At 28.3% G+C, this 27,530-nt stretch overlaps 1 protein-coding gene across 4 annotated transcripts in view; it reads right to left on the bottom strand.

Moving 5' to 3' along the window:
• The window catches only part of LOC132948340 (hemicentin-2-like), a 355,688-nt gene that overhangs the window by 43,050 nt on the left and 285,108 nt on the right, over positions 1 to 27,530 (bottom strand). For all 4 annotated transcript variants that reach the window (XM_061018766.1, XM_061018764.1, XM_061018765.1 and 1 more), the window contains exon 5: positions 17,162 to 17,270. In XM_061018766.1, the coding sequence (XP_060874749.1) occupies positions 17,162 to 17,270 (109 nt within the window). The remainder of the gene's footprint in view (positions 1 to 17,161; positions 17,271 to 27,530) is intronic.

The following is a 27,530-nucleotide window of genomic DNA, read 5'->3' on the forward strand; positions in this document are numbered from 1 at the left end:
TATTATTAGATATTACTATTATAAGGTATAATATGCATAATTTGCATATCGAATGCCAATAAATAATTTGTTTAATAAATAAATAAATAAATAATGTACATTATAATATGTGTCCAATAGGGAAAAACACAAATTCCTGGCTAGTAATATTGTATGAAATAATATTATAACAAATTACTATTTTAAAATATACGAAGTGTATAATATCAATATACCCAAATATCTATGAAATAAAACATGCTTAAAAAATATATTATAACCTATGGGGATGGACCGTTTTCGCTCAGAATCAACTTTCATCGTATCCAAGAATTTATTATTGAACTGTACACATCCACTATAGGGACTTACTCAATACCGATGTACAGTGGATATCTAGGTACTGTATACTGTATAGTACAGAGGCAACTTACTTGACCGCTTTTTTTATACATAGGTTTTTTTATAAAAATATTTTCATATCTCTTCACTGGTTTGATCTTTAATGAATTATATATGAATCGTTTCTTTGATATTAAATTAATACTCTTCAAAATTTGTCAGTTCTTTTTTATTTTAAACATTTTCAAAAGACTAAACGTGAGGTAAATGTAACCATATATTTCGCCCTAGTGTCAGTAAGTCCAGCGATGGTATCATTGGTCATGGCCCACGATAGTGGGAATTTGTAATAGGTACATTTGAAACTGATGAGTAATGAACCATTTTATTTCTCATGTTTTTTTTTAAACACTGAAATATTATAATTAGGTTGGTTTGCATAATGCGTATGGTTCATTAATAAGATGGTATATGTATGGCTTATACATTTATTGATAAACCATATACAAACAAACTTAATTATAATAGCTTAGTTTGAAATAAATGCATAAAGAACATTAATCTTTTTGGATAATAAATTATTTCAAGCATTTGAAATGAAATGGTTCGGCAGTTTCAAAGGTAAAAATATATTGTCTAGGTATTCAAACGAATTTGATCGATGTTCAAATAAGGGCATTCACGACAATGGAAAACCACAAATGCAGACTCAATTTATTACTTACGATTCGTAGCAGTGTAAATATGAAAATTACAGTTCATGTATACTAATTATTCAACAAACAAAAAACACATTCACTTGTGCGTGTAATCCAATGCGCATTGTTCACTTCAAAACACTGGCACAGGTGTAATTACATTAGAGAATTTCGTTCTACCCGATAGATATGCTCGTGCAATTCGTGTTCGAGATAAAAAAAAATGAAAACGAAAAAAAAATGTTTTTTTTGGTAGACCATATAGCTTGAGATCTGTTTTATTTTATTTTTTATTTATTCTTTTTTATTCAAAATACCAGACGGCATTTAGATATAATACCAATTGTAGATTAATGCATATAGATACCAAAATTAATAACTGCAGAAGATATACAAATTAACTTAAATAAAATATGGGTAAATGTGGTCAACTTACTAATGAAACACGTTACTATCTAGTATCATTCTTGTTTAAGAAGAATTTTTTTAAAAATTGATTTGACGTTTTCCCAAGAGACAAATAAATTATGTCATGTGACCTGGTTTTATTTTGTACTGGATGCTGTATTTCTGTGTCATTCTAAATTACGTGGGGCATCTATATGGCCACTTAACAGTTCCCATATAAAACGTGTACTAAAACACTTACGTCTCGCCTCTTAAGTACCCAGGGCTAGAAACTGTATTACATATATCGATGATAAAGTCACTGGGAAAACTATAAAAATTGGACATCAAAACACCACCTTCAATCAGACAGTTACTAGTAGGCGCATTTTTATCACAGCTAGAACTGTATAATATTCCTCAAATACGTACTTATATTTGAGATATCCCCTGATTACGAAGTTTTGGTTAAAATTAAAATATCATATGATAGCGTGTTACTACATTATAGTAGCTACACAATAATTGTGCGCAGACCGTACATTCTAATAAAAAAATTTTAAAAACACACTTTTCCATAAAAACATTTAAAAAAAAAATTTTAAAAATTGCACTAAAAAGACAAAAATAATTCTCTGTACTTAAAAATAATGAAAAATTTATTGATGAAAAATTTAAAAGTGTGTGGTGCTCATACACTTGACATATATTCCCAGTCACTATCTTATAAACATGATTGAACAAAGAAGTGTATGTGAGACTTTCCTTGGCTTTTAAATTTTTCATCAGTAAATTTTTCATTATTTTGCTCTTATACTTGACCATATACTGCCAGTCACTATCTTATAAACAGGATTGAACAAAGAAGTGTATGTGAGACTTAGCTCGGCTTTTAATGTTTTGTATGATGCACCACACACTTTTAAATTTTTCATCAATAAATTTTTCATTATTTTTAAGTACAGAGAATTATTTTTGTCTTTTTAGTGCAATTTTTAAAATTTTTTTTTAAATGTTTTTATGGAAAAGTGTGTTTTTAAAATTTTTTTTTTTATTTTTTATTTTCTACTTTTTAGTTGAAAGTAAATATTTTTATTAAACGTTTAAGAAATATGTTATCCGGTGTTTTCGGTACCTATATCAGAATACCGGTATAATGTTATTTGGTAATAATTACCGTTGTTACCATAGATATTATAATAATGGATAGGACACGCCTATACTTGCTTCGTAAGAGGTTGCGGTTTTTTTTGGGGAAGAGAGAAAGTTCAATATCTGCGAGAGATATTACGGCGACGTCGTGGGGACAATCCTTTTTTTTTTTTTTTGGTCCATGTCCCAAAATGACAACGGATTATTGTATTGTCATCCAAGACCAAGGTCTATACCAATTTTCAGAATTTTTCATCTTCAAAAAGTGCCTCAAATCGAGCGCGCAAGATTTGATCACAGACAGACGTGAAACCAAACTTAAGAAAAGTGTTAAAAATGTCTGGATAATGTTTAGATTTAGTATAATATTATATTTTAAGATAATACTATAATAGTCATACACATTATTAGAAAATTGGGACATTTATGACTGAAAAACTTTTGAGTAAACTAAAGGTAGATTTAGCAATATATTACAATAAAATATAAAAACATTTGCTCATGCAAAACCAAAGACGACAGTTGAACTAAGTTAGGCACTATCTAAGGTTACGTCGTCATTGGTTAACATTGCAGAACTGGCTTATTAAAGTACCCATAACCGATGGTATGCAATTGAAGAATAATACGGCTATATATTTTACTCCTCCGCATATTTTCGATATACGCCAGACATGTCGTTCGAATGAAGGCCTTTTTAACACTTTTCTTAAGTTTGGTTTCACGTCTGTCTGTGATCAAATCTTGCGCGCTCGATTTGAGGCACTTTTTGAAGATGAAAAATTCTGAAAATTGGTATAGACCTTGGTCTTGGATGACAATACAATAATCCGTTGTCATTTTGGGACATGGACCAAAAAAAAAAAAAAGGATTGTCCCCACGACGTCGCCGTAATATCTCTCGCCGATATTGAACTTTCTCTCTTCCCCAAAAAAAAACCGCAACCTCTTACGAAGCAAGTATAGGCGTGTCCTATCCATTATTATAATATCTATGGTAACAACGGTAATTATTACCAAATAACATTATACCGGTATTCTGATATAGGTACCGAAAACACCGGATACCGATATTCTTTAAACACTACAGTCAGCAGTGAAAATAATCACCAGTAGTTTGATTCTTTTTGTTTCACAAACATATTTCTTAAACGTTTAATAAAAATATTTACTTTCAACTAAAAAGTAGAAAATAAAAAATAAAAAAAAAAATTTTAAAAACACACTTTTCCATAAAAACATTTAAAAAAAAATTTTAAAAATTGCACTAAAAAGACAAAAATAATTCTCTGTACTTAAAAATAATGAAAAATTTATTGATGAAAAATTTAAAAGTGTGTGGTGCATCATACAAAACATTAAAAGCCGAGCTAAGTCTCACATACACTTCTTTGTTCAATCCTGTTTATAAGATAGTGACTGGCAGTATATGTCAAGTATAATAGCAAAATAATGAAAAATTTACTGATGAAAAATTTAAAAGCCAAGGAAAGTCTCACATACACTTCTTTGTTCAATCATGTTTATAAGATAGTGACTGGGAATATATGTCAAGTGTATGAGCACCACACACTTTTAAATTTTTCATCAATAAATTTTTCATTATTTTTAAGTACAGAGAATTATTTTTGTCTTTTTAGTGCAATTTTTAAAATTTTTTTTTAAATGTTTTTATGGAAAAGTGTGTTTTTAAAATTTTTTTTTTTATTTTTTAGATACAAAAGTTGGCGGGACCTTGAAGCCCATAGCGTTAAGCGGCAGAATATTTCATAAGTATACCGTCAACGTCCTTCTTTGAATGATAAAATAAAAACTTAAAGAGGTCAAAATCTCCCCTTGCCATGTTGATATCCGTTTCATGTCATACGGCAACTTATGTCTATCAATATACTTGTCAAAGCCACAATATCACGCCTTTTGAGCCTCTACTGCCACAGCTCGCAGTGGACTAGGATAGTCCGATAACAATAATATTACAGTCGAATTTACGGAGTTCATAGCTCCCATTGCTATATATGTTGGAAAATTGTGTACGATAAAAATCACCTACTTAATAAATTACTTAATTGTCTACCCATAAATAATAATAAATAAAAGCCGTTTAATAAATTAAATTATCTGGATAAATTCATCTAGACAACGGTGATTTTTATCTTAGATAACTGTGTAAATTAATAATCTCTATTTATCTAGATAAATTAAAGATAAAAGAATATTTATCTAGATAAACTCAACACTGGTAGTGACCATAAGATCATAATTCGTTGCAGTAGAGTCATTTTTAAAGAATCCCAGGTTTTCGTTATTATTTTATGAACTTGTAAGTTGTACCTAAAGTCTTTAAGTATCAGCCCTGATTTGTTTGGTTGGCATTACGTAGAAAAATAAATACCGTAAATAAAATACTGCGTGCACGATGTATATGATTTGTGTAAAAAAAGATTCGAGACCAAAGGTATGCGTTGAGATGAGTGACATCATTACTGTTATGAAAATTGAACGTACTTTTCTCTAAATAACTTCAACGTTGTAAAATACAAACGGCTGATCAAAAAATGTCAAGACTCAAGAGAAAACCGTCATTGATAAGGAACTCGTTTAACAGCATATAAAATGACAAAAATATACTTTCCAATATATCCAAAATATTCACAAATACAATAGCACAAAAAAGGCGTAAAAATAAACGATTTTTATTGAGTATGCAAAAATAAACATTAAACACACTAACTATTGTACGAATTAGAATGAGTTCGATGAAAACCTTATATCATGTTATTACCTTCTTTACCAAAATTTAAAATGGCAATAACATTATCTGATAAAAAAAAAAATACATAAAAGACTTATTGAAATAATAGAAATTAAGTGAATTCATATTCGTTTTTCCCGTTTTACAAACACTAAATTAGTAAAAAGAGACAACAGAATTCAAACGAAACGGTGTTTGCATTTCAAAAAAACTATTTAGATAGTCCCGTCTATGATGGAAAAGTTAAGGTTTTGTTTTGTTTTGATTTTGTTTACACATAATATTTTATCACTTTATAGTATACAACATTGGCAATCTACGTTCTGCATAACCCATTATTAATTAGTTGTGTTAGCTTAAGTTTTTGAGCAAACCAAATTTAAAGGTAGGTACACAATTCAATCAATATTCGCTCATTGATATTTCCCGATAGTTTAATTTTAAATCTATTTAGTTGATAACCTTTTACAACATACATATTTAGAACGCCATTAAATCCATAACAATATTTTTTAATGTATACTGTTGAATGAAACTGTAATAAATTTTCCGAATCTTTCATCATAAAAAGTGCAGTCTGTTAACTTTATACCCAGTTTCGGTAAACAAAGAAAATAATATAGGTTGTGGTGCTAGTGTATTGTACCTATCAGAACACTGTTTTTACGTTCGGTGCGTTTAATTAGTTTAACTTGTGGGTCCCATATTATGTTAAGCTCAACACATCGATTATATTTTTGAGGACGATATAGGTACGGATGGAATTTACATTTTCGATAAACACTGTGAGGAAATTGCAGGCCTTTCGATTTCTTTTATAACTTTTGTTATAGCCATGTAGGTATAGGTAAAGGTATAGGTATGGGTTATTATTTTATATTAACTACAACGGCGATGGAGTAGGTATTGTTTGATAAAAAAAAAAAATTTTATTGGATTGTATTTGTTTGTTGATTGGGCTTTATGTGAAAAATTTATGTTAACGTAGACAGACATAATATTAAACTTAAAATGAATAACTTTCGTTAAATCTATTTAAATTTTTAAATTTTAAATATTAACTAAAATATTTTATTAAGACTGCTCGTTCATAACCCTTTTGTGAAAATTGTCCTATCTATGAGTAATATGTCCGAAGATATAACAATATAGTACGTAAGTATGTTGAACATAACATTATATATGGATGTGTTTTCTACGTCAGTAATTAAAAATAAAGCCCAAACATTCGCGAAAAAGTTTAGAGATTTTGTTCTTTTGTTTTCCCACACACTTCACGACCTGGCGCAGGGTCTTATATGGTGTGTTTGGGACAAGGGAAACAGCGGAACAATAAGCCACTTCGGGTAGAGACCACCCGTTAAAATTGTATTAGGATTTTCTTCTTTTTCATTCCACTACATCGCAGACTCTTATCCGAAATTTCAGTACACATATCTATTGCGTATTATTATTAGTACCCAGTTTATGTTTCGAGTCGAGTCTATTTTGGCAGCCCTGCCTCAAACAATGTCCCCTCGGAAAAGTCTCAGCGACGACGAAATTCGATAGACAATTTTACAATAGGTGGCCCAGATGATTTTTTTATGCTTTACGTGAAACCTCTGTACATGTACGCGCATTACACCACATAATATGATATTACGAGTAGGTATAATAATTATGAAATCACAACAATTTGCACAACACACACACAACGTAGTTTATTTATTTATTGATAGTAACGCCCACGAGGGTAAAATATAGTACATATAATATGGGTTGGAATTAACATATAGAACATCATGTTTTATCATTTTATAAATGTTGGTAATTATAACAAAATCGAGTTATTTATTTGGTAGCTATAGCTTTAATCCTACTTCACCTGGGAAAAAATGAACAAACATAAAATACAGCGCTGTACCAGTGTCTCTTAGTTTTAGTTCATGGGCAAATCAGCATCAGTGTACCTCCCTTTCTGAACTTATTCGACCGAGATACTCAGATACACAATGCACCTGTGGTCGATTGGATAATAGCGTTTGGTATATTTTCGAACTAGTTAAAACTATTTTCAAAACTTTTCTGATATTTCTACAAAAAATATCTGAAATTTTTGTAAAAATTGGTTGAGTAGCTTTTGAGTTCATTATATAATATTACAAACATACGGAGATTGCCTTTTGATGTACTGCATTTGAATAACAAACAAAAAATTAAATATTATTTTTTTTAATTAAAAAAAATCCAATAACAACTCATTTTATTTCTGTAACCAATACAAACCACATAAAAATAAAAAAAATATTTTTCATGACCCTAATCCAAATTAATATTTGAGTTAGCCAGTCAGCGTATAGCAACCTACCTATATGGATTAAAAAACTAAGATATTAACACTACAAAAGTATCAAGAAACATGTGTGCAACATTTGATGCTAATTGATTCAATAGTTTTCAAGCATATATAAATCCATTCCAGGCGTACATTAATTTATAAATAGGTAGATATAACATTGGATCTTAATCTGGAGGTACCCCCCTAGGGAGACATCACAACATTTAAAAAGATGCGTTACATTTTTATAAAAACTTCGAAACATGAAAACTTTATTTCTGATTATTAATTATATTTTACCGGGCATTATTATGTACCTATAGGTATAGTTCAATAATTCGGTGCCAACCCTCTCATTAATTTGTATTAAATAAAAATAAATTAAAAATGAACTATTTAAGAATGTGAATATAATAAGTACCTACATTGTTTAAAAAAGGAAAAATATTAATAATATATTTGTTTCTTTTACTAATACATTTATTAAATATTAAAAAACAACATTGAAGTCATATTTTTATATAATTGTATTAATCCAATAACCAACATTAAAGTCATGACGTATATAATATTATTCAATATACATAATACATAGATATTACCTAGATATCCTATATTAAATATAAATAATTTCAATAGTTATGAGGGAGGTGTGATATCATACAATAGGTAGTATGGAAGGGTGAATGGACCTCAAAAGGTTCAGAACCCTTGAGAAAAAAAATAATGCATAATATTAAAAATTCGCACACAGATGATAGTAAACAGAATATTTTAGAAACATTTTTCAGTTGATTATAGTTAAATGTATAATATACTCTATAATATGTCTATGATCTATTGTCTATGGACCGTGGTTAGTTGGTATATTTAACTATTGGTTAACTCAATTAAATTAAATGTTAATACACACTTTTTGTTAACTTTTTATTAAGTTAAAAAAAGTTAATTTGTTTAAACAACGCTAGCCTACTTAATTTTTTTCAAACCCAAAACTAAATTATAGACTATAGTGTTTATATAAAATACAATATTTTCATATAAGTTAAATTAGAAGAATATCACAGTAAATATTTTTTGACATGAAAACAAAATAGACTGAAATAGTGAAATATGATAAAATAAAAAACAAAATAAATTAACTTAACTTACTTCTTAAAATGAAAAATTAGTTCGTTAATTTGACGTTAATTAAAAAAGAAATTTAGTAAGTTAACAGTTAAGTTAATGAAAAATCAAAAGTAACTAGTTAAGTTAAAAAGTTAAAATAAAATAAAATGTTTAACTTAACTTCAACTTTTTAACTCGTTAATGCCCAGCCTTGAGTATACCTATAGATAATACGACGTGTGCGCATCGCGAACGTAATGTATATCACATACGTTTTCCGACTTTCACGGCCCGAGACGAAACAACTGTATTTTTGATTCTCAAAAATAACTTCGCATAAAGGTTTACGATTTTCCGGTACCTATAACACAATGTATGTACCATAAGTAAACACTGTGTAGTTTCGGTTGAATATAACATTAACTGATGAGGAACCGTATAATATTATACTGTTGGATTTGAATAACTCGTAATTATTTTGCACCGAACAATACTACGCAGCACGGTAATATTATAATGTAATGTTGCTAAAAATAACAATATTGAAACAACGTGAATATACCTACTCATCGATACGTATCTTTTTAATTTAATAATAATATAATATTTATAGCTATTATTGATGGCTTAATACTACTAGAGGCTTTGTTAATACGATCCCGTTATACATATATATTATATAGTATAACGCGTTGGACTCACTGAAGTATATTATTACGTAGAGTATTCATATTAAATAATACAATTACAATTTTAAAGTTAAAAACCACATTATATTTATTGTTTTAAATTTTTAATATAAAAAAAACATCGATATTAACTTGTCATAAAGGTGTTAAAATTCATAAATATATTCGTTCACTGCGGTATTTAAAATCGCACTATGGTTAACACGATTTAATTATATTTATTCTTATTTAGTTATATATATTTATATCGAGCTTATAAGGAAGATAAATAAAGTGAATTTATTGATCCAATCTAAGAATTAATGTCTGTGATAAATTTAATGTATATTCAACTTATTGTTGAGCTATATTCTAATTTTTTTCTTGTGTATGCTTCACAAGTTTAATCACCATATCCATAAATTGTCGCATAGCTTAAAGTCAACCATTTTATTTTCTATACGTATATATATATAGAGTATAAATGAAAGAATTAGAGCTGAACAAAATGAACAGATCAGTTTCCATAGAAACGACTGGTATATAATATTATCCAATCCTCGTGCTCAATGTTATTGTAATACATAATATTAAATTATCTAGAGATCATTAATTTCAATCCTATATTTTAAATATATTTTTTTTTACATAATTTAATAAGTTTAGTATAGTATACAATATGTAATTATATATTTTATATTGTACTATACAAGTTTCGATAGTCTAAGTAACATCTATAGAAAATTGTGTGTAAAAATAAGACTACGTTCTATTTATGTAATTTAATAATGTGAAAATAGGAATTAGAATAGTACAGAAAATTACATATTCCAAAATGCATATTATCTTTATAGCATTTTAAACTTAATTATATATTTTTTTTTTTTATTTGTTATGTAAGTTATTCTGTATCCACTATATATTTTACAATATACATATATAAAATATTATAACTATTGTGTTTATTATATTCTATTACTTTAATATACTAATGTTGCTTTGAAATTTATTTTCATTAACGAATTCTCTCCTCTATTATTTAGTAAAAATACTTAGATAGATATTGACATTTGTTATGGATTATGAATATCTTTTTCTTGGACAATATATAAATTATTTTTTATGAATTTATTTTGTATATTATGTTTGTACATGTGAATAATAAAAAGGACTACAACTTTGATAAATACCTACGATTTAAGCACATATATAGATATGTGTGCCTTTATTTTTTTTTATTTTTTTGCAAAAAAAGGTTTTCCTGAATTTATATTATGTATGACTACCATTAACGTAGGCAGTTAAGGATAATTACTAAGCTGCTCCGTGCATAAAAGCGTATTTTTTTATACGTCATTTCAACCTTAATAATTATTAAATTGTCGTTTACAACATTAATAACTATTAAATATTCACCAACCCAAAAGATTTTGAACCTTTGCTTGTTCCTGCCTGAAGCATTTAACTAATTATTCAAGACAACAATAGGTATAAACAAATAAAAAAATATACAAATAAGTATAAAAATATAGGAGCAACTTCAATATTAGTTATTACCTAAATTATTTTCATTATTGGAAATTAAAAATTCAAATAATTTAATTTTGCTGTTTCAAAATATTGTAAAGAGTGTTGAATTAAAATGCAATATAATACAGTATTTAATTACTAAATAAATATTGTATCTATTTTAAATAGGACGTAAAATTACCTATTATTTTAAAGAATATTATCTTTGGCCGTACCTAGATAATTAAAAAAAAAATATTTGATCGACAACTATTGTACAGTAATTTACAAGTTTATCATTTTAAAAGATATTTGAATCTCCGTAGTACACTCCTTAAATGGTACAAAAAAGTTCCTATAAATATGGTATTCACATATTACGCTTAAAAACTCGAAAATCAAAATTTAAAATAAATGTATTATTGAAGGATGGAAAAATAAGCGGGTAATTAATGATGTTTGGTGAATCTCTGGAGTGATGATGTTTGATTTATGTATGTTATGGTGTGTATTAATTATTCATACAGAAATTACACATTATTATTACGTTACAATTAAACAATAATATTAAGATTTGAAATAATTATCACCAACAAATACAAATAATTATTTTATAATATACTTAAATAGTTTAATCATATAAACACATCACACTAATATAATAATTATTTATAATATATATTAAGTAAATTATGGATTTCAAATAATATAGTACCATTGCATTTTATCGTTTAAGTTTAAAATAAATTAGTTATTTTCAACAATATTAAAGTATCTGGACTTGTATATTTAATAATAATAATAATACTAAACAGACATTGAGACCTTATGTTGAAAACATAATCAAACAATATCCTTAATTATTTAGTCATATAATAATAAGAGAATACCTACGATATATTATTATATGTCGAGTGTAGTAAACGAAGTAAGACCCTGCGTATGTAAATATTAATATTTAATGCCAATGCAGCACATATTCCATTTTAATACAATGCACAAGTATAAAATACCACTATTACAACTTTAGGGTCACTATACAACTATTGTTGTAACTGTACAAATGTTGACCTAATAAACTGCCAATATACTCAGTAACGCTACTGCATTTAAACACTAGCAAACTAAAGTACTTCATTAAACATAGTTATGGCGTTGTGACGTTTTTGCCATAAATACCATATAGGTGTACATCTATATGCAACAATTAACTACATCAGACTATTATCGCTGGGTATATAATTATCATAACACTTTTGAAATAATTAACCAACAGAACCTCCTATGTGTTTGATTGAGAGAAGGACGACCAATAATTATTTATACACGGTTAAATTTCTGAATTTTGATTTTTAATTGCGTCGGACTCGTGTGATTAGTCATATCCGTTCTTTGGTGTACAGTTTTTTTTTTAATGTTTATTATTATTAATGTATTAATTTCCACCATAACAAAAAAAAACTTATTACGTCATCAATTATTTGTCATTTGAATTTTGAACAATGGTTTTTGTGTTTCGGACTTTGTTGTAACTATAGGTATTTAATTCTCAATGATTCCTTAGCATGGAGGGTCCAATCGGCCATCATGGATTATACTCCATGGTCATATACATAATAAGTATGCAAGTTACAGTTATATAATATAGACAATTTGAGTTATACATATATTGATAAAAGGCGTGATTGTAAATCATTTATATTTATATATTTAGTGAATAAAACAAGTGTGTTTGAAAATATAATATTGTATGGAAACTTAGTTAAAAGCGTGTTGTCATTTAATTGGCTGTCGTAAACAGTTCATACACATCATAATATGAACAGTAAAATACTAAAACTATAAAAATATTATATAAAAAAAGTAATTTATTTTTGGAGGACTAAGGTATATTTATTTTATATCGTTTCAAATCATGTAACGTTAGAGAATTCTGAGTTTTGATACAACGTATTTTATCTCTAATCGTGATTTCGTTTTTTCCAATAAGAGGCATGTCAGTAATTCTATTGTGTTCGATACCAGTAACCGTATATTATCTTCCCTTGCTAAAGCAGTAAGCGATTTATATCTTTAAAAAAGTACACAGAAAAAATTGCTCAGTAATATTATGTTTGTCGTCCCTGTTTATTCTGTTTTGTTAAACTCCCTGAACGTCTTTAATCTTACAACAAACACAACAATCGTTTATAGTGATTATATTTCATAAATAATACTTATGATTTAAAGATATAATGCTGTCTTTATAATAATTAATAATTATTATACCTATAAAATGAACTAATTGTATCGTATTATTTGCACGTAGGTATGTATGTTAATAGATATGTTTTTAATTTTAGAAATATCATCTGAAACTGACTTGAATAAAATAAATATCTAAAATAAATGAGTTTTTTTCAATTATCAATAATTGTTAATATTTTGGAATTATGATAAGATTATACATAATTATTTTTGGAATTTGGAAACCTGGCTTCTTAATAAATTGAGCATTTGAGCTACACCGTCATACCAAGAAAACAATACATTTTCAACGTTCGTTAAATTACATTTTTCATTTATTGTATTTAGTATTCTGAAAATGGTTTTAAAAAGTATATAATATGATTATTACAGTTGGGAGTAAAGGATGGCACACTGGTACAGAGGTACCTATATACCTGCTATTAAATAAGATGGATGGTCACTTTAAACATCTAACTTGTCTTTGTGTATAACAACTAAATACAATAAATATTTTGTCAAAATTTTTTTTAGTATAAATTTTGTTTTTAAGTTACTATATTATATTGTTAAACATTTTAAAAATATGATAGTAAAAATAAAAGATACAAATTTAATAATGAAACATATTTAATTATATAGTGCACTAGTAATATCAGTAATGCATCATTAAAATATTTACACTGATTTTGGAAAATAATTTTAGTAATATTATTTAATTATTTAATCTCATTTAAAATAGAGGATACAACTAGTATTTTTTAATCATTGCAAGTTCAAATGGTTGCCGGCTCAAAGTTATTTTCAATTAAATAAGTGGCCTCTGCAGGAAACACTCAGAAACCATGCACAAACTCCTAAAAGTCGCTTGCCATGACGGCCAGAATATTTATATATATGGCCGGTATTTTTTTTTCAGGGGGGGGGGGGGGAGAGATATTGAGGATTTTGAGATATTTGAAGAAGTTAATAATAATGTGGTAAAAACGTTTAAAATACAAAATCTATTTATTTGGGTAGCGTGCACATCGCGTCTCGTCCTTCGGCGTAATGATAGACATTTCCGGGTCGGCCATTATCATACATCATTATAATATTATTATGGTAGATGATAAATGATAATAATATGTACAACGACTTAGGGCGGATGGTTTACGTTATTGTATTAACCCGTGGTTAAGATAATATCATGTGGGAATTTATATTGTAAGTCTGGACCGCAGAAATACTTATAATATATAATGCGGTCGTTGTAACTTCAAATACTCGAAAAGTACGAAACTGTTATCACGCACCGGTAGGTATACGCATACATATTGTTATATTAACAAACAACATAATAATGGTATAATAAAAGGGAGTTTCGTACTTTAAACAGATTAGTAAAGACAACTGAAGGAACAATTAAAATATATTTATAAGTACCAATCCAATGTATCTTAATGCAGGTGATCCAGTGTCATTAGTTGAAACGTAATTTAAGTAACAACAATAGGCAAGTCAAAAATGAGTTTTAGAAATACCATATTTTGGTAGAAAAATCGATTTATTATTTCTAAAGATATCTCAAAATGAATTATTTCCCGCTAATAGTGGTAAATGAGATTAAGAATTTTGTTTTTCTTGTCTTGAAAAAATAGTAAAATGTGCTTGCCTTGTTATTGCAGTGAGCTTTTCAATTACGAAATCATATTGAAAATTCTTCATATTATGTTGACGCATATTATTGGCTATAAAGCATTATGGACATTTTCCAATTTGGTTTTGTTTCAAATATTGGAAGTAGCCAATTTGGCCGTTTGAGCCAATTAATGGAGAGAAATGGTTCTTTTATTTTAGGTAAACGTAAGTGGAAAAGTAATATTTGATTGTTCGTTTTGGTATGTAGGTTTGGCTCTTTGATCTTTATTTCAATATTTAGTAAAGAGTTAATATGAACATGTCGTTGTTGATTTCGGCTGATTCCAAATCAACAAAAAATATAGGGAGTTTATTATTTGTATAGTTTTGTTTAGAACATTAGTAACATTTAAGCCTTAAGGGGGCTACGAAACCCTCTATTTCTTCAATTTATATGCTATGTTTGTATTTTCAGAACTATCGTAATTGACTGATGGGGAATATTAAAATTAGGAAAGAGTTGTCGTGTCGGACTTTAATAAAAATTCACAACGATTTAAAATAAATAAAAATGTATGAATTAAAAAATTCTCATCACCAAATAAATAATTATGAAAACCCAATATGAGATGCCCTTGCTAATATTCATCATATTTAATACATCATTGTTATTAATTATTTATTATGTATAACGAGTATTATTTTTTAGCTCTAAAATCACACCAGAATCAGTAATAAATAGGTACCTAGCTAATCTGCGTTAACGTTCTAATAAACTGTCAGCATTGGTACAATTTCGCAACTATACACAACAGTGAACAAAATTATACTAGGGGCAATACATCAAGTTGTTTCTTACTGTATAAAGTAATTTGAATTGGTAATTTAAATAATATATATAATATATATATTATTTAAAATGTTCACTTTTCTTAAATAATTTTGTTTTAATATTTCCCATAATCAACTCCTTAAAAATAGCCAGTACAAGATTTCCGCATTATTTGTTAATATAATATACACATAATATATTATTCAGCGTATAATATATTATGGAGACCGAAGCCAGAGAATGACGAAGATCAGTGTCAGCAAGACGCATTACGCGTATATCATTCCAGCCCGGTGACTGCACGACGTCGTCCCGAGTGGATTAAAATAAAATAACTTGGCCGGCCGAATAAGGACGTTTCGGTCGTTCGAGATTCATCAATTTCAATTTTAGTTATTTATTTAATTTTTTTTTATCGAACGCATATTATATTATAACAGCTAAAAGTGATGGTTTAGGGTTTACGAAATACCAAACGCCTATTGCGGCTTACCGAGCTCACGATGATATGCCATAATGGGCATTTCGCAGTTCCAGCAAAAATCGAAACTAAGACCCAACACCCAACTCCACCAACAATAACTACGGCGATGCTGCACGTGCGACGAGACTGCGTAATTATAATATTATAATTTTCTCTGACTCACGTCCGAACCCCGTGGTTCGATGATTATAATACGGTGTTTCAAATTTTGGGTCATTATTAAATTATCATTATAATTATTGTGCTCGGTGCCCCGCCGTTCCCGATGACAAACGACGATTTTTCGAATTTCTTCGGAGAATTTTGTAACACTGAAATCTAAATGTAAAGCAGCGTGAATTCACGAGGTATCCACCATTTTAATTTAAATGTTTAAAATAGTTAAAAAAAAAATTAAATCATTCTGTATATAATTCTATGTAATTCAATTATCAACATTTTAATAAAAAGTGCTTATGGAAGTTTAAAATTAAAAAAATAATCAGTCATGAACTCGAATCATATTGTAGTAAGCTATAGTTATCAAATTATTCTTATTAGCTGTATTATACTCTGTTAAAGTATCCTGTAATCTTTAAAATATATATTTATAAGGAAAATAAAGTATAAACGCTTTCTACGAATTCTCTGCTATAAAAATATTTTTCCACATTTCTCAATACCATCGAACTGCTCAATAACAATAATATTATGTAAATGCATACAAATCCGGACCCTACTTATTACAGATGTACGATTACATTTTCCCTTTCAATGTAAAAATATGAAATTTAATATTTAATTACTGAAAAACACGGGTTTTTTACTTAATACATTTTAAACGCGTATTCTTTTGTTTTAGAAGGTAACATAGGAAAAAGGTATTTCGTCGTATTCACCTCCTATAATTTATCATGTTTTAAATTTAATTAACAGTTCTTTTTTATTGTTCATTACATAATATGAGTTGAAATGTAATTAATAATAATTTAGCAAACAAATATATTTTCATTAATTATTTATGATCAAAATTGCATAAGCACATTTACAATTTTAAATATGATTTTCATTTGCTAAAGGTCATATACGACGTGACTACTTACCGACAACTTTTAAATTGATAAAAATGCTTTTCGGTGGATGTGATGATATTTGGCACTCGTACAAACCGGCGTCTCGTAGTTGAACGTATTTTATCTGTAGTGTCCAATCCTAAAATAACAAAGTATAATATATTAATTTCAATATTTCTATAGCGTATGAAATACATACAATATTTCGTGGTAAAATAGACATAATGGGATAATATTATTTTTCATCGCTTGTTCTCGTGTCATTCTAAAGAAAATAAACGGTAGGTACCTATATAGTGTCCTTCAATCTACAAAACGTAAGTATTATTATGACTTCATAAAATAATCAATTACGTGTATCTTTAATTCAGAAGTTTGCAGATTCGTATGACTTAACGTGGCTTTAATTTATATAATACGTAGTTATACGACTATACGTTTATGTTGGGCAACTATATAGCCGATAGGCGATACAATTTGAGTAATTTTATTGCTTTAAGTAAACGGTTCTAATTACAGTGTTCGGGCTTATCTAGATACTTATTTGGTCATCTTTTATCTTTTATCTAGATAAATAGTTACAAGGTATCTATACTATATCTTAGATAATTTTTTTACTAATCTAAATAAATTCATCTAGATACATTTTTTATTGATAAAAATCGTGAAATTGTACAAACGCATTTTTAAATATTTATACAGATTCTCAAACAAAGTTTATGGTTTATAAATAATGTAATTATTTTTATTTATATCATTATTATTATTATGTTCCTAGTGCCCAACTAAAATATACCTAAATTTAAAACCATTTAAAAAATAATTGTATCTTTTTTTTATCTAGATAAAAAAGTACTTATCTAATCCGAACACTGGTTCTAAACTGTTTACTATATATATATATTTATCAATCATTGGCTCAATTCATCCAAAACATGTCCCCTACTTCATTATTTATAAATACACATACATTAAATACATTTTTTTTTTCATTATCCTAGAAGCTTTTGTATAAATTAATTAAAATGCCTTCCACAACTCTCGTCCTATCTCAACAACTTTGGACAAATGGTTGGTCACATCTGCACGTTCTGTTCAGTCCAGTATACAATCTGTCAAACCGTTGACGAATCGTTGTGGACTATTGTGGTACACTGTTATTCTCGTGCTATAGCTGTCGTTAGCGTTAAAACAAGATGGTGGATTTTTTTTCAGTAATTTTGAACGCATGAAGTTAAAATATAAATTATAATTTGGAAAACTTTTATATGTTTGCGAAAACGTATAAATTAAAAAAATCAAATCTTAAAATATCGAAATTTTTGTAGAGCTATTAGGTATAATTATATTTTAATTATTAATACAATCAGATTAAAAATTAAGGTATAACCTGTATAAGCGAGAAATATCAGGCACCTAATAATTTTAAGAATACATTTTTCAATCAAGAAACATATATGATTTTTACAATATTATTTTCATAAAATTCTTAAATCCAAAAATGAATTTGTCTTATGATCAGTTATAGTGTGCCTACATTTCAATCACCTGTGCGCAAAAAATAATATACATCTAATATCTAGATTAATCTGTTTTTGATCTGGTTAAAATAAAACTATAATATAATATTATGTTGAAAAGAAAACTCTTCGTTCGTTTGGAAAGCTTCAGTTTTAGATTGTCCACAGCCACCACAGGCAATACGATAGTACCCATGTTAATTCGAATATAATACGGTATTAGACTACATATCTACCTAATACGGAGCCAATAGCAGTCTCTACAGGTAATAAACGGTGGTCGTTAAAAACTCGATAAAGAACAAAATTGTTGGTCAAGTATACTTGACGTATCCGAGTCGGTTAATCCGTCTACAAACTTTCAACGAAACGATATAAGAATATTTTTACTCTTACAACTGTTTTCATCGGGACATTGGTTATTTATTTAGTATAAATTCATCGTCGGCTTAAAAGTTTACGCTAATGTTCGTGTTTTGCGTATAGCCTCGCCGTGAACCGATGGAATAATAACCGTGTCGATAAGTAATTTATACAATTTGTATCACATCTCCGCGAACCGTCGATGATCGCGCATTTTTACGACACGCGGCGGCGTCACAATAATAATAATATCTATCTATCGACTCATCGTATTAATTATATTATATTGATATGCGCTGCAACGAACCGTTATCGACCCGTATAGGTGTAGGTACGAAATAAAAAACGGAGGCTCTCAGCAAACATTCGCAGGCCGGGACGATTGCCCGTGCATGATCCCGAACTAAAACAACTGAATCTTGGGTTATTTTCTTCGAGGTTACGTGAGAGTACTTATCTATCGATGCACGTATACGTCGCGCACACGGCACAAGTTGGAAGCCAACCATGCGAAATCCTGCAGCTGCAGTCTTCAATGTTTTACTTTCAAACAGAAACAGCTATAATAATATGGTATATAGGTATATAAGGTTAAAGGTATATGGCGTATATCTATCACCTATACATGGGTACGCAATAAACGCCGCAATATTCGATCCGATTTTGGTTCTAACCTACGGTTAAAAAGCGTTACGGCGGTATGACGTCATCGCAATGAAACGCAGTACTTATACGTTTATTATTTATTATTAGGTACGTATCTTTTTTTTTTATTGATTTATTTTTGTGGCTGTCATCTCCTTTTGGAGCTGTAAAGTTATAAATATGCTTCTATTTGCAACATTGAGAGTGGTTTCCGATAGAAAATTGGATCTAGCTAGGTGGTACATTGATGTGTCAAAAGTAAAAAGTTCTAGTACCTACTTTTCAAAATAATTGGAAAAAATATGACGGCGATTCTACACCAAATCAATTTGTTTTTTTTTTATATAATTAAAAAATGATTAACTGTATAAACTTGAATTTTTAACATATTTTTATTTTAGCATTTGACATAAGATAATTTTCAAAATATTTCGGATTGTTTTGACCAATAAAAAGGCATTTGAAAACCTTAACAAAATATTACATTCGTTCCTTCAATTTTTAGTTTTTTTTTTAAATATATATAGCCATATAGGTTCTTAGTTGATAGTTATTTGACTTACAGTGATTTTAAGTACGATACTAAGATGCATGCCAATTAAATTATAATGATACAAAATAATAATACTATGATATTGAAACAATTGTTTTTTGTTTCAGTTTTATCTTGGCCATTTGTTAATTATCTTCCTATAGTTATGGTAAAAATAACTCGAGTGTTTTTCATCGAGTATATTTTTATGTAAGTATCCCATTCTAAATAATAACATGTTGCTATACTTAAACTTTCGAGTGATTAGTCAATTTCCGAAGTTTTATCCAATTACTGTTGTAAATGTTGAAATGAGTAGGCCTAGCCGATATTAGGTAGAATTAGTTCGTCATAATTTTAAATATTTTCCATTACCTATATCTAGTTTAATAATATTTTATTCATTGTATTATTGCTTGAGATGTATTATTGTTGGTTGACGGAGGTCGGTGGTGGTGATTCCAGGATGGGATGAGTGACAAAGTTGTGGTGATGGTTTTTTGATGCCTCTTAATGGGTTAATACCTACTGTGGCTGATTATATTAGGTACCCGGGTGCCCTTATCGGCCAATACGTCTGTATTATGTGATACTGTTTAGTAATTTAATTTAGATACATTCACTTCAGAGATATAGTTGATTTACTATCGGGCTTAGAATATATTGACTATTGTTTCAAAATCTAAATTTATTACGGCCTATTATAAGAGATTCTAGTAATTCTACTGGATATATGACTTTTATTTACGTAGTATTGTCAGACAGAATCCTAAAGTTGGCAGAATCATAGTTTATGAACATCGGAATAGCTAAGTTTTCGTTGTCATCGGTCATATGAACATTTGTCTTCGGAAACTTAATACGTGGCCGAAACCGTTAACAATTGAACCAGCTCCAAGAAAGGAAATAGGACATGTATGTTTTGTATTGTATTTAAGCTCTAATATTAGACTGTTTGGAATATTCGGGAATACGTTAAATACTTAGATGATAAGTTTGTGGTTTGTCGAGCTCTGGATTATGTAACCTTCTTAATTTGATTGTATGGTCACTAGAAAGACGTGCTGCGGTTGTATTTTGCATGAGTTAATGTACCATAATATATTTAATTTTTTACAATAATTCAATAACTTTACTTTTAAAAATTCTAGATGCAAATAATTATTTTTTGGAAGGACTACTTTGCTAATTTTTATTAAATAATTGTTTTAATGGACACCGATGATAGTGTCAGTAATAATCGGTTGATATTTCCCCGGAAACACATTGATTGAGATGTGAGATATTTGCGACACTTTGTCTGTTTTTTTCATTAAGATAAGATAAGATGTTCCTTGTCTTGGCTATCTACATCTAATTATATTTACAATAGTACATTTTTAACAATTTGAACATGATTATTAGTTTATAGACATTTAAATAGTAAGATGAATTTGCTTACTAGTATGTACAATAGTGATCGTTAATATTAGTGATAGTACACCGAGACGTAACTGACTATAATAATTTAAGAAAGTAAACTGATATAATAACAATTAACAATATAAAGAAAAAATAAACAGATATAATATATATAACAAGTTATAAAGCTTAATATTAGTCGCTACGAGTAATGAGTTTGTCTGTTTGGTATTGAAGTGTTTAAATGAATGTTCATTGTTCATATTCAGTGTTGGAGGATAGATTTGGTATATCGGACGCATTGTTATTATTTAGATAATTTTTAAAAATTAAATATCATTACGAACCACTACCTGCGTCGATCTGAACTGAGCTTATACGAGTGATCTGACCAATATTCGATTTACCGTACCTTGAATATTTACCTTATAAATACATATAAAGTATCATCAAAAATTATTTATCAAAATCATGATGAAATACATTTATTTCACAAATATGTAAAGTGTATAGTGTATATTTTTGGCAAAAAAAAGCATGGGTAGGCACAATAAATCCTATTTAAGAACACTTTGTGTTAACCTTATTATTGTGACATCCTTTATCTATAAACCTCAACACAATGACACATCAAGACGAATACCAATCTCAAGTCTCAACGGTGTCATAATCTTAACAAAATAAGAATACAAATATAATAGCAACTTTCACTTAACGAATAGTTTTGCGCCAAATTCAACTCTAAATTACGAAAAGCATATCCACCATCCCGTAATAATGCCATTGGTACTAAGTCCGTACTCATTAATATTAAAATACTTGTTTTGTATTTCAAATACGTTTGAAGTAGGTACTTTTAGAAAATAATATTTAAACTATATTTTAAATATTTATTTTGTGATTTATATTTAAAAATATAAAATACAAAATATAAGTATAAACAAGGATATTTCCATGTTAAATTCTAGGAAAATTTGTTCGATAACTTTGTCTCCCTTCACTTTCAAAAATATTTAGAAATCATACATAAATATTTATACACCAAAACACAAAAAACTTGGACACATTTCGATCCTGAAGAGCCACTATTAATAGTTAATAATAAACCTAAAACAAGTGAAATATATTCAAAAGTATTTTGCAATATGTTTTAAATGTATTTATATTTGCATTACATTTTAAATACTGATTGGAAAATATCTTTACAACATTTTTTAAAGACTTATCAAAAGTACGTCGTCTACCTATATTTTTAACAATTTTGTAAATTAATATTATTAATAATATTGTATACCTATATATATATATTTAAGTGCAACGCACTTCAACTTTAGGTAAACACTTGTAAGTTGTAATCATAATGAATAATTATTCCTCATAATTGACGGAAAAACGTATAATAATTAATAATATACTATACAAATATTGTACGTTATTCGCGTTACAGCCGTCGTACCTATAATGTATAATATAAAAGTGAGGTTTACACTGCACAATCAATAGTTCGGTTAATCGTCGTTAATTTTTTTTAATTTGTTCATTAGACTCATTTTAAGTATCGTGTTAATTTGTTTGTATTGCTTATTTTTTTTTAATAAAACGAATAACGCGACGGACCGAATACTTTTTAATTACTTAGTGGAAAACTCAAACATCTTGGGAGGGTTTATTATTATTTAATTTTTTTATGAACAAAAAAACAGTTTTTGTATATCTTTACATAGGCACAATATAATTTTTTCCATGAACATGAAATTATATTAACTACAGTGTGATTTAGTAAAGCAATGTCACTCCCATTTATTTATTCAAATTCTGATTTTTGGCATTTTTAATTATGTTTGAGACCATATTTTTCTAAGAATTATTAGCTCCTTTTTTAGAACGACTCTTTTCCACTATAAGTTGTTAAACATGTGTGGATTATTCTGAAAATGTTGTTGCACTAAATCAAAATTAGATCGAATATCTTCTGTGTTATTAAGCTCCGTGTACTAACGGCTAAAGATTATATACAATGATAGGTTTAAAATAAATAGGGCTTTGATTTAATAATTAGTAATAATAATAAATCTATTATGTAAAATTTTATAATTTATAAAAATTGCTCGAGTATACCTACTTATTAATAAGTATTAGACTAAGTATTTCGTTTATTTCAAATTGTATAATATATAAAATCATTATTAAGGACTATAATCCTTAGTATGTACTTCCATAAAATTTAATAACACAGAAACCACTCGTTTAAATTTAAATTTATATTATAATACAGAAATGTAATAGTTTTAAAAAAATCGTCCGCAAATAATCTGAAAAACTAAATGGCAGTTCTTATTTCGATAAATATAAAATACTTTGTATCGTCACAAGACACTCCTTATTAAATTGTATACAAATCTAAACATTATAAAATATGGTCCTCAAGTAGGTTTATTTAACAATTTCTGAAATCGGAATTTTAATAAATAATAAAGGATAAAATGTGGATGACTGGGCGACTGGGCGAGCATGCTTGATGAATAATATGCGTATAATATGTATTGCTATTGGTACCTATACCTCTTACCCCCGTATATCCAACAACAAACCGCTATTTAATAGTTATATTTTTCATTCCCAGACAATACCCACTGAAAATATCGACTTATCGATACACGCTCACATAGCACTGTGTTTTTAAAGTTTAATCACAGTTAAACATTATTGTGTATAAACGGCGCGCATATAACATTTTGCTCCAGCCAGACATAATAATGGTTCAACTAAGTAGAGAATAATAGGTCTAGGTATTTATTATGTATGAGTATTCGTCCTGGAAACTGGCCAGGCTCGTCGACCTTGATTGTTCATCTGGGATGTAGTTATATACAGTCGATCACCGTCCGTGCTTGGGCCGCAATGGCGATCTGCAGGTACCTATTGGATAGGTATATACGTATTACATTATTTATATATTGTTATTTGTATTATTATTATCCATTATTGTGTTTTTCTGTTCAACGTATTATAATAATATATTATACTGTATAGTTATCGTATACATGCGGATTCCGGTAAGACAATCGACCGGCCAGCCATCCATGTATACTATATACACCGCGGTAAACGTTGCTATATAGGACTCGCCATGATCGTATTGTTGTTGTATACTATAGTATACTAATATTATTACATTATACTTTATATTACGTCGTTAATTTAAAAAAAAAAAAGGTGGGTAAGTGGATGTCGCTCTGTTGTACACTGTACAGGTTATAAGTGGGTCACTGTAATGGATGGTGTTAAATTTGAATTCAATGATATAATATCATTGTATAAGAAAAACGATTTTGAGCGAAAACGGTCAGTCAGCCTATGATATTACTAAGTATATTTGATGATATTATTGTGAATAAAGTAATTTATATATTTACTTAATTACGTGGAACCTTGTTTTAAATTTTCAATCCTTAGCTACAAAAGTTGAACATTTTATAATTTTTTAACTACAAAATAAATAAATAAATATTATATTTTAAATTTGATAAATTTTGTGAAAATTTGAACTTTAAATGCTTATAAAAATTTAATATGACTTTCTTGTAGACATTTTTTTTTTGATAAAGGTAGATAAACTTATGGATAATCTTGTATTACATTTTCAAATCTTAGATTGAAAAAGAAAAATTTTTATGAATTCTCAACTCAAAATAATTTGCTAATTTTCGTGATTTTTTCGTAGTTTGTCAATATTTGAACTTTAAATGCTTATAAATAAAAACTGTGACTAAGGATTTTTAATATTTTTCAAATATCATTGTAACAATATAGTAGGAGCCTTGTATTAAATTTTCAAGCTTTTTTACCCAACAAATAAAATTTTATTGATATTTGTAGAAAAAAAAACTAAAAAAAATGGAAACTGAAAATGTCTGTCAACAGCTCAATATAAAGTGAAAATATTTGGAAAATGTTATGGTGTATAGAAAATGCTAATATACACATTCAGTCAACATTTCACGTACCTACAGTAATTTGTTTTAGAGTTACATCAAAAACCAAAATCGATTTTTTCGAAAACAGATTTTGCGTAAAAAGCGATACCTAATTATTTAATTTTTGCAATGCCTAAAACGTATTTTTTGCGATTTTACACTAAGATAAATAATAAAAAACGGTAAGTTTATGGGAATAGTGCTTTGATAATACCTTTTTTTCTTCAGAGATTCCGGTTAGCATTTATAGTCAACAAAGATGAGCAGTTACCTACCTACATATTTCAAAATAATGTTAGTACAATGTTACACTGCCCCTCGTCCCTGCGCGATCGCTCATTTTACCACCCGCGCGCGATACGACACATCGCATAGGTCGTACGAGACACGTAGGGTGGTACGTCACGGTGTACACATGATACGGTTGTATCGACCCTGTGGTATTGGTTACCAGTGGTGTTCCGATATAGTAGGTACAGGCGGGGGGATTTGTGGTGGGATTTTGGGTATCTCCCCCGTGACTTTTCTTAAGACTCACACACTGCATTCATGTACCTACTTATTTCATACTATGATAGTATGTTTTATAAAAATAAATAATTATATGACAAACCTGAATCCCCTTTGGCCCCATATACTAACTGTACCTACATATAACCAAGACAATATTATTTTACTTCATATAAACACTATTACACAAATATAATATTATATATTATGGTATACAAAAATAAACCACTAAGCGGTCGAATATTATTTTATTACGGTGCAACGACACACATTTTCAATGTCGTATAATAATGTATAATTATATGTACCTAAACATTTTATGTAAATATTGAAATATTATATAATTATTTGCTTCCATGTGTGCATACATATTTCATACTTGAACCTACTTATATATTACCTATGTATATACCTACCACAATAGTTGTATTGAGAGGGAAAACTCGGAAAAAAGAACAATTTTTAAAAATTAAAAATATATTAATTGATTATGAAAATTAAATAATATTAAGGGCTATCAAATATCAATAGGTAGTATGGAAAATTCTATGAAAATTAATTTTTGTATTTCCTATAATATGGTTTATTGAGCGGTTTGAGAGTAAAAACACCTATTATCAACATTGTAGAAGAGAAGTTAATCTGTGCCTGTTCAAAAGTAAATTTTCGATATTTTAATTACTAAATTTAATAATTCAAATTCATTAGAACTAATTATTGGACATTGAAAATCGACTCATACGTAACATACTTTGATTGAACTTCAATTATGATTAATTTTTTTTTTTTAACTTTTTCATTATATTTAAATGTATGTCAAATGATTTATAAAATATTTTGTGTGGGAATGAGAACGTATAATAATGTATAACGTTAAAGAATAAAAATAATACATTTGAAATACATATTATTTTGAAAATCCGCCACTGACCTACTCGTATGTAAATCAATGACGTTCTCGCGGAAATTAAATAGGTACCTATGAATTGTTCATCCCGTAAAACAATAAGAGAACCCGAGGTTCTAATAATGGGGTTATACCTAATAATGGTTTATAGATAGAAAAAAATATAGGGACATAGGGTAATAGTATTTTCGCTAACTATGATATTAAAAATATCTTTGAAATATACACACACGACCATTGGGAAAAATAATGGCTCGATCTCAACCAAACTTAATGAAGTTAAAAGTACCACCTATCCATTACCCTTCCCCAAAACAACACAACAAGAAAACACGAGACCTCCATTAACCATCTTAGGATGGACAAAAACGCTGCACTTCACACACCAAAATATAATGAAAATAGATAACCGTCCTATTATATATGTATCAGCTGTGACACCCCCTCACAGCTAAACATATCTTTGCCGAATGCACGAAAAAGAGAGGAACTAATTGGGAATATCCTATACCACCTTTCCAACCACGGAACACAAAACAACAAC

Source organism: Metopolophium dirhodum, chromosome 7 (assembly GCF_019925205.1).
Source record: "Metopolophium dirhodum isolate CAU chromosome 7, ASM1992520v1, whole genome shotgun sequence".
Taxonomy (NCBI): domain Eukaryota; kingdom Metazoa; phylum Arthropoda; class Insecta; order Hemiptera; family Aphididae; genus Metopolophium; species Metopolophium dirhodum.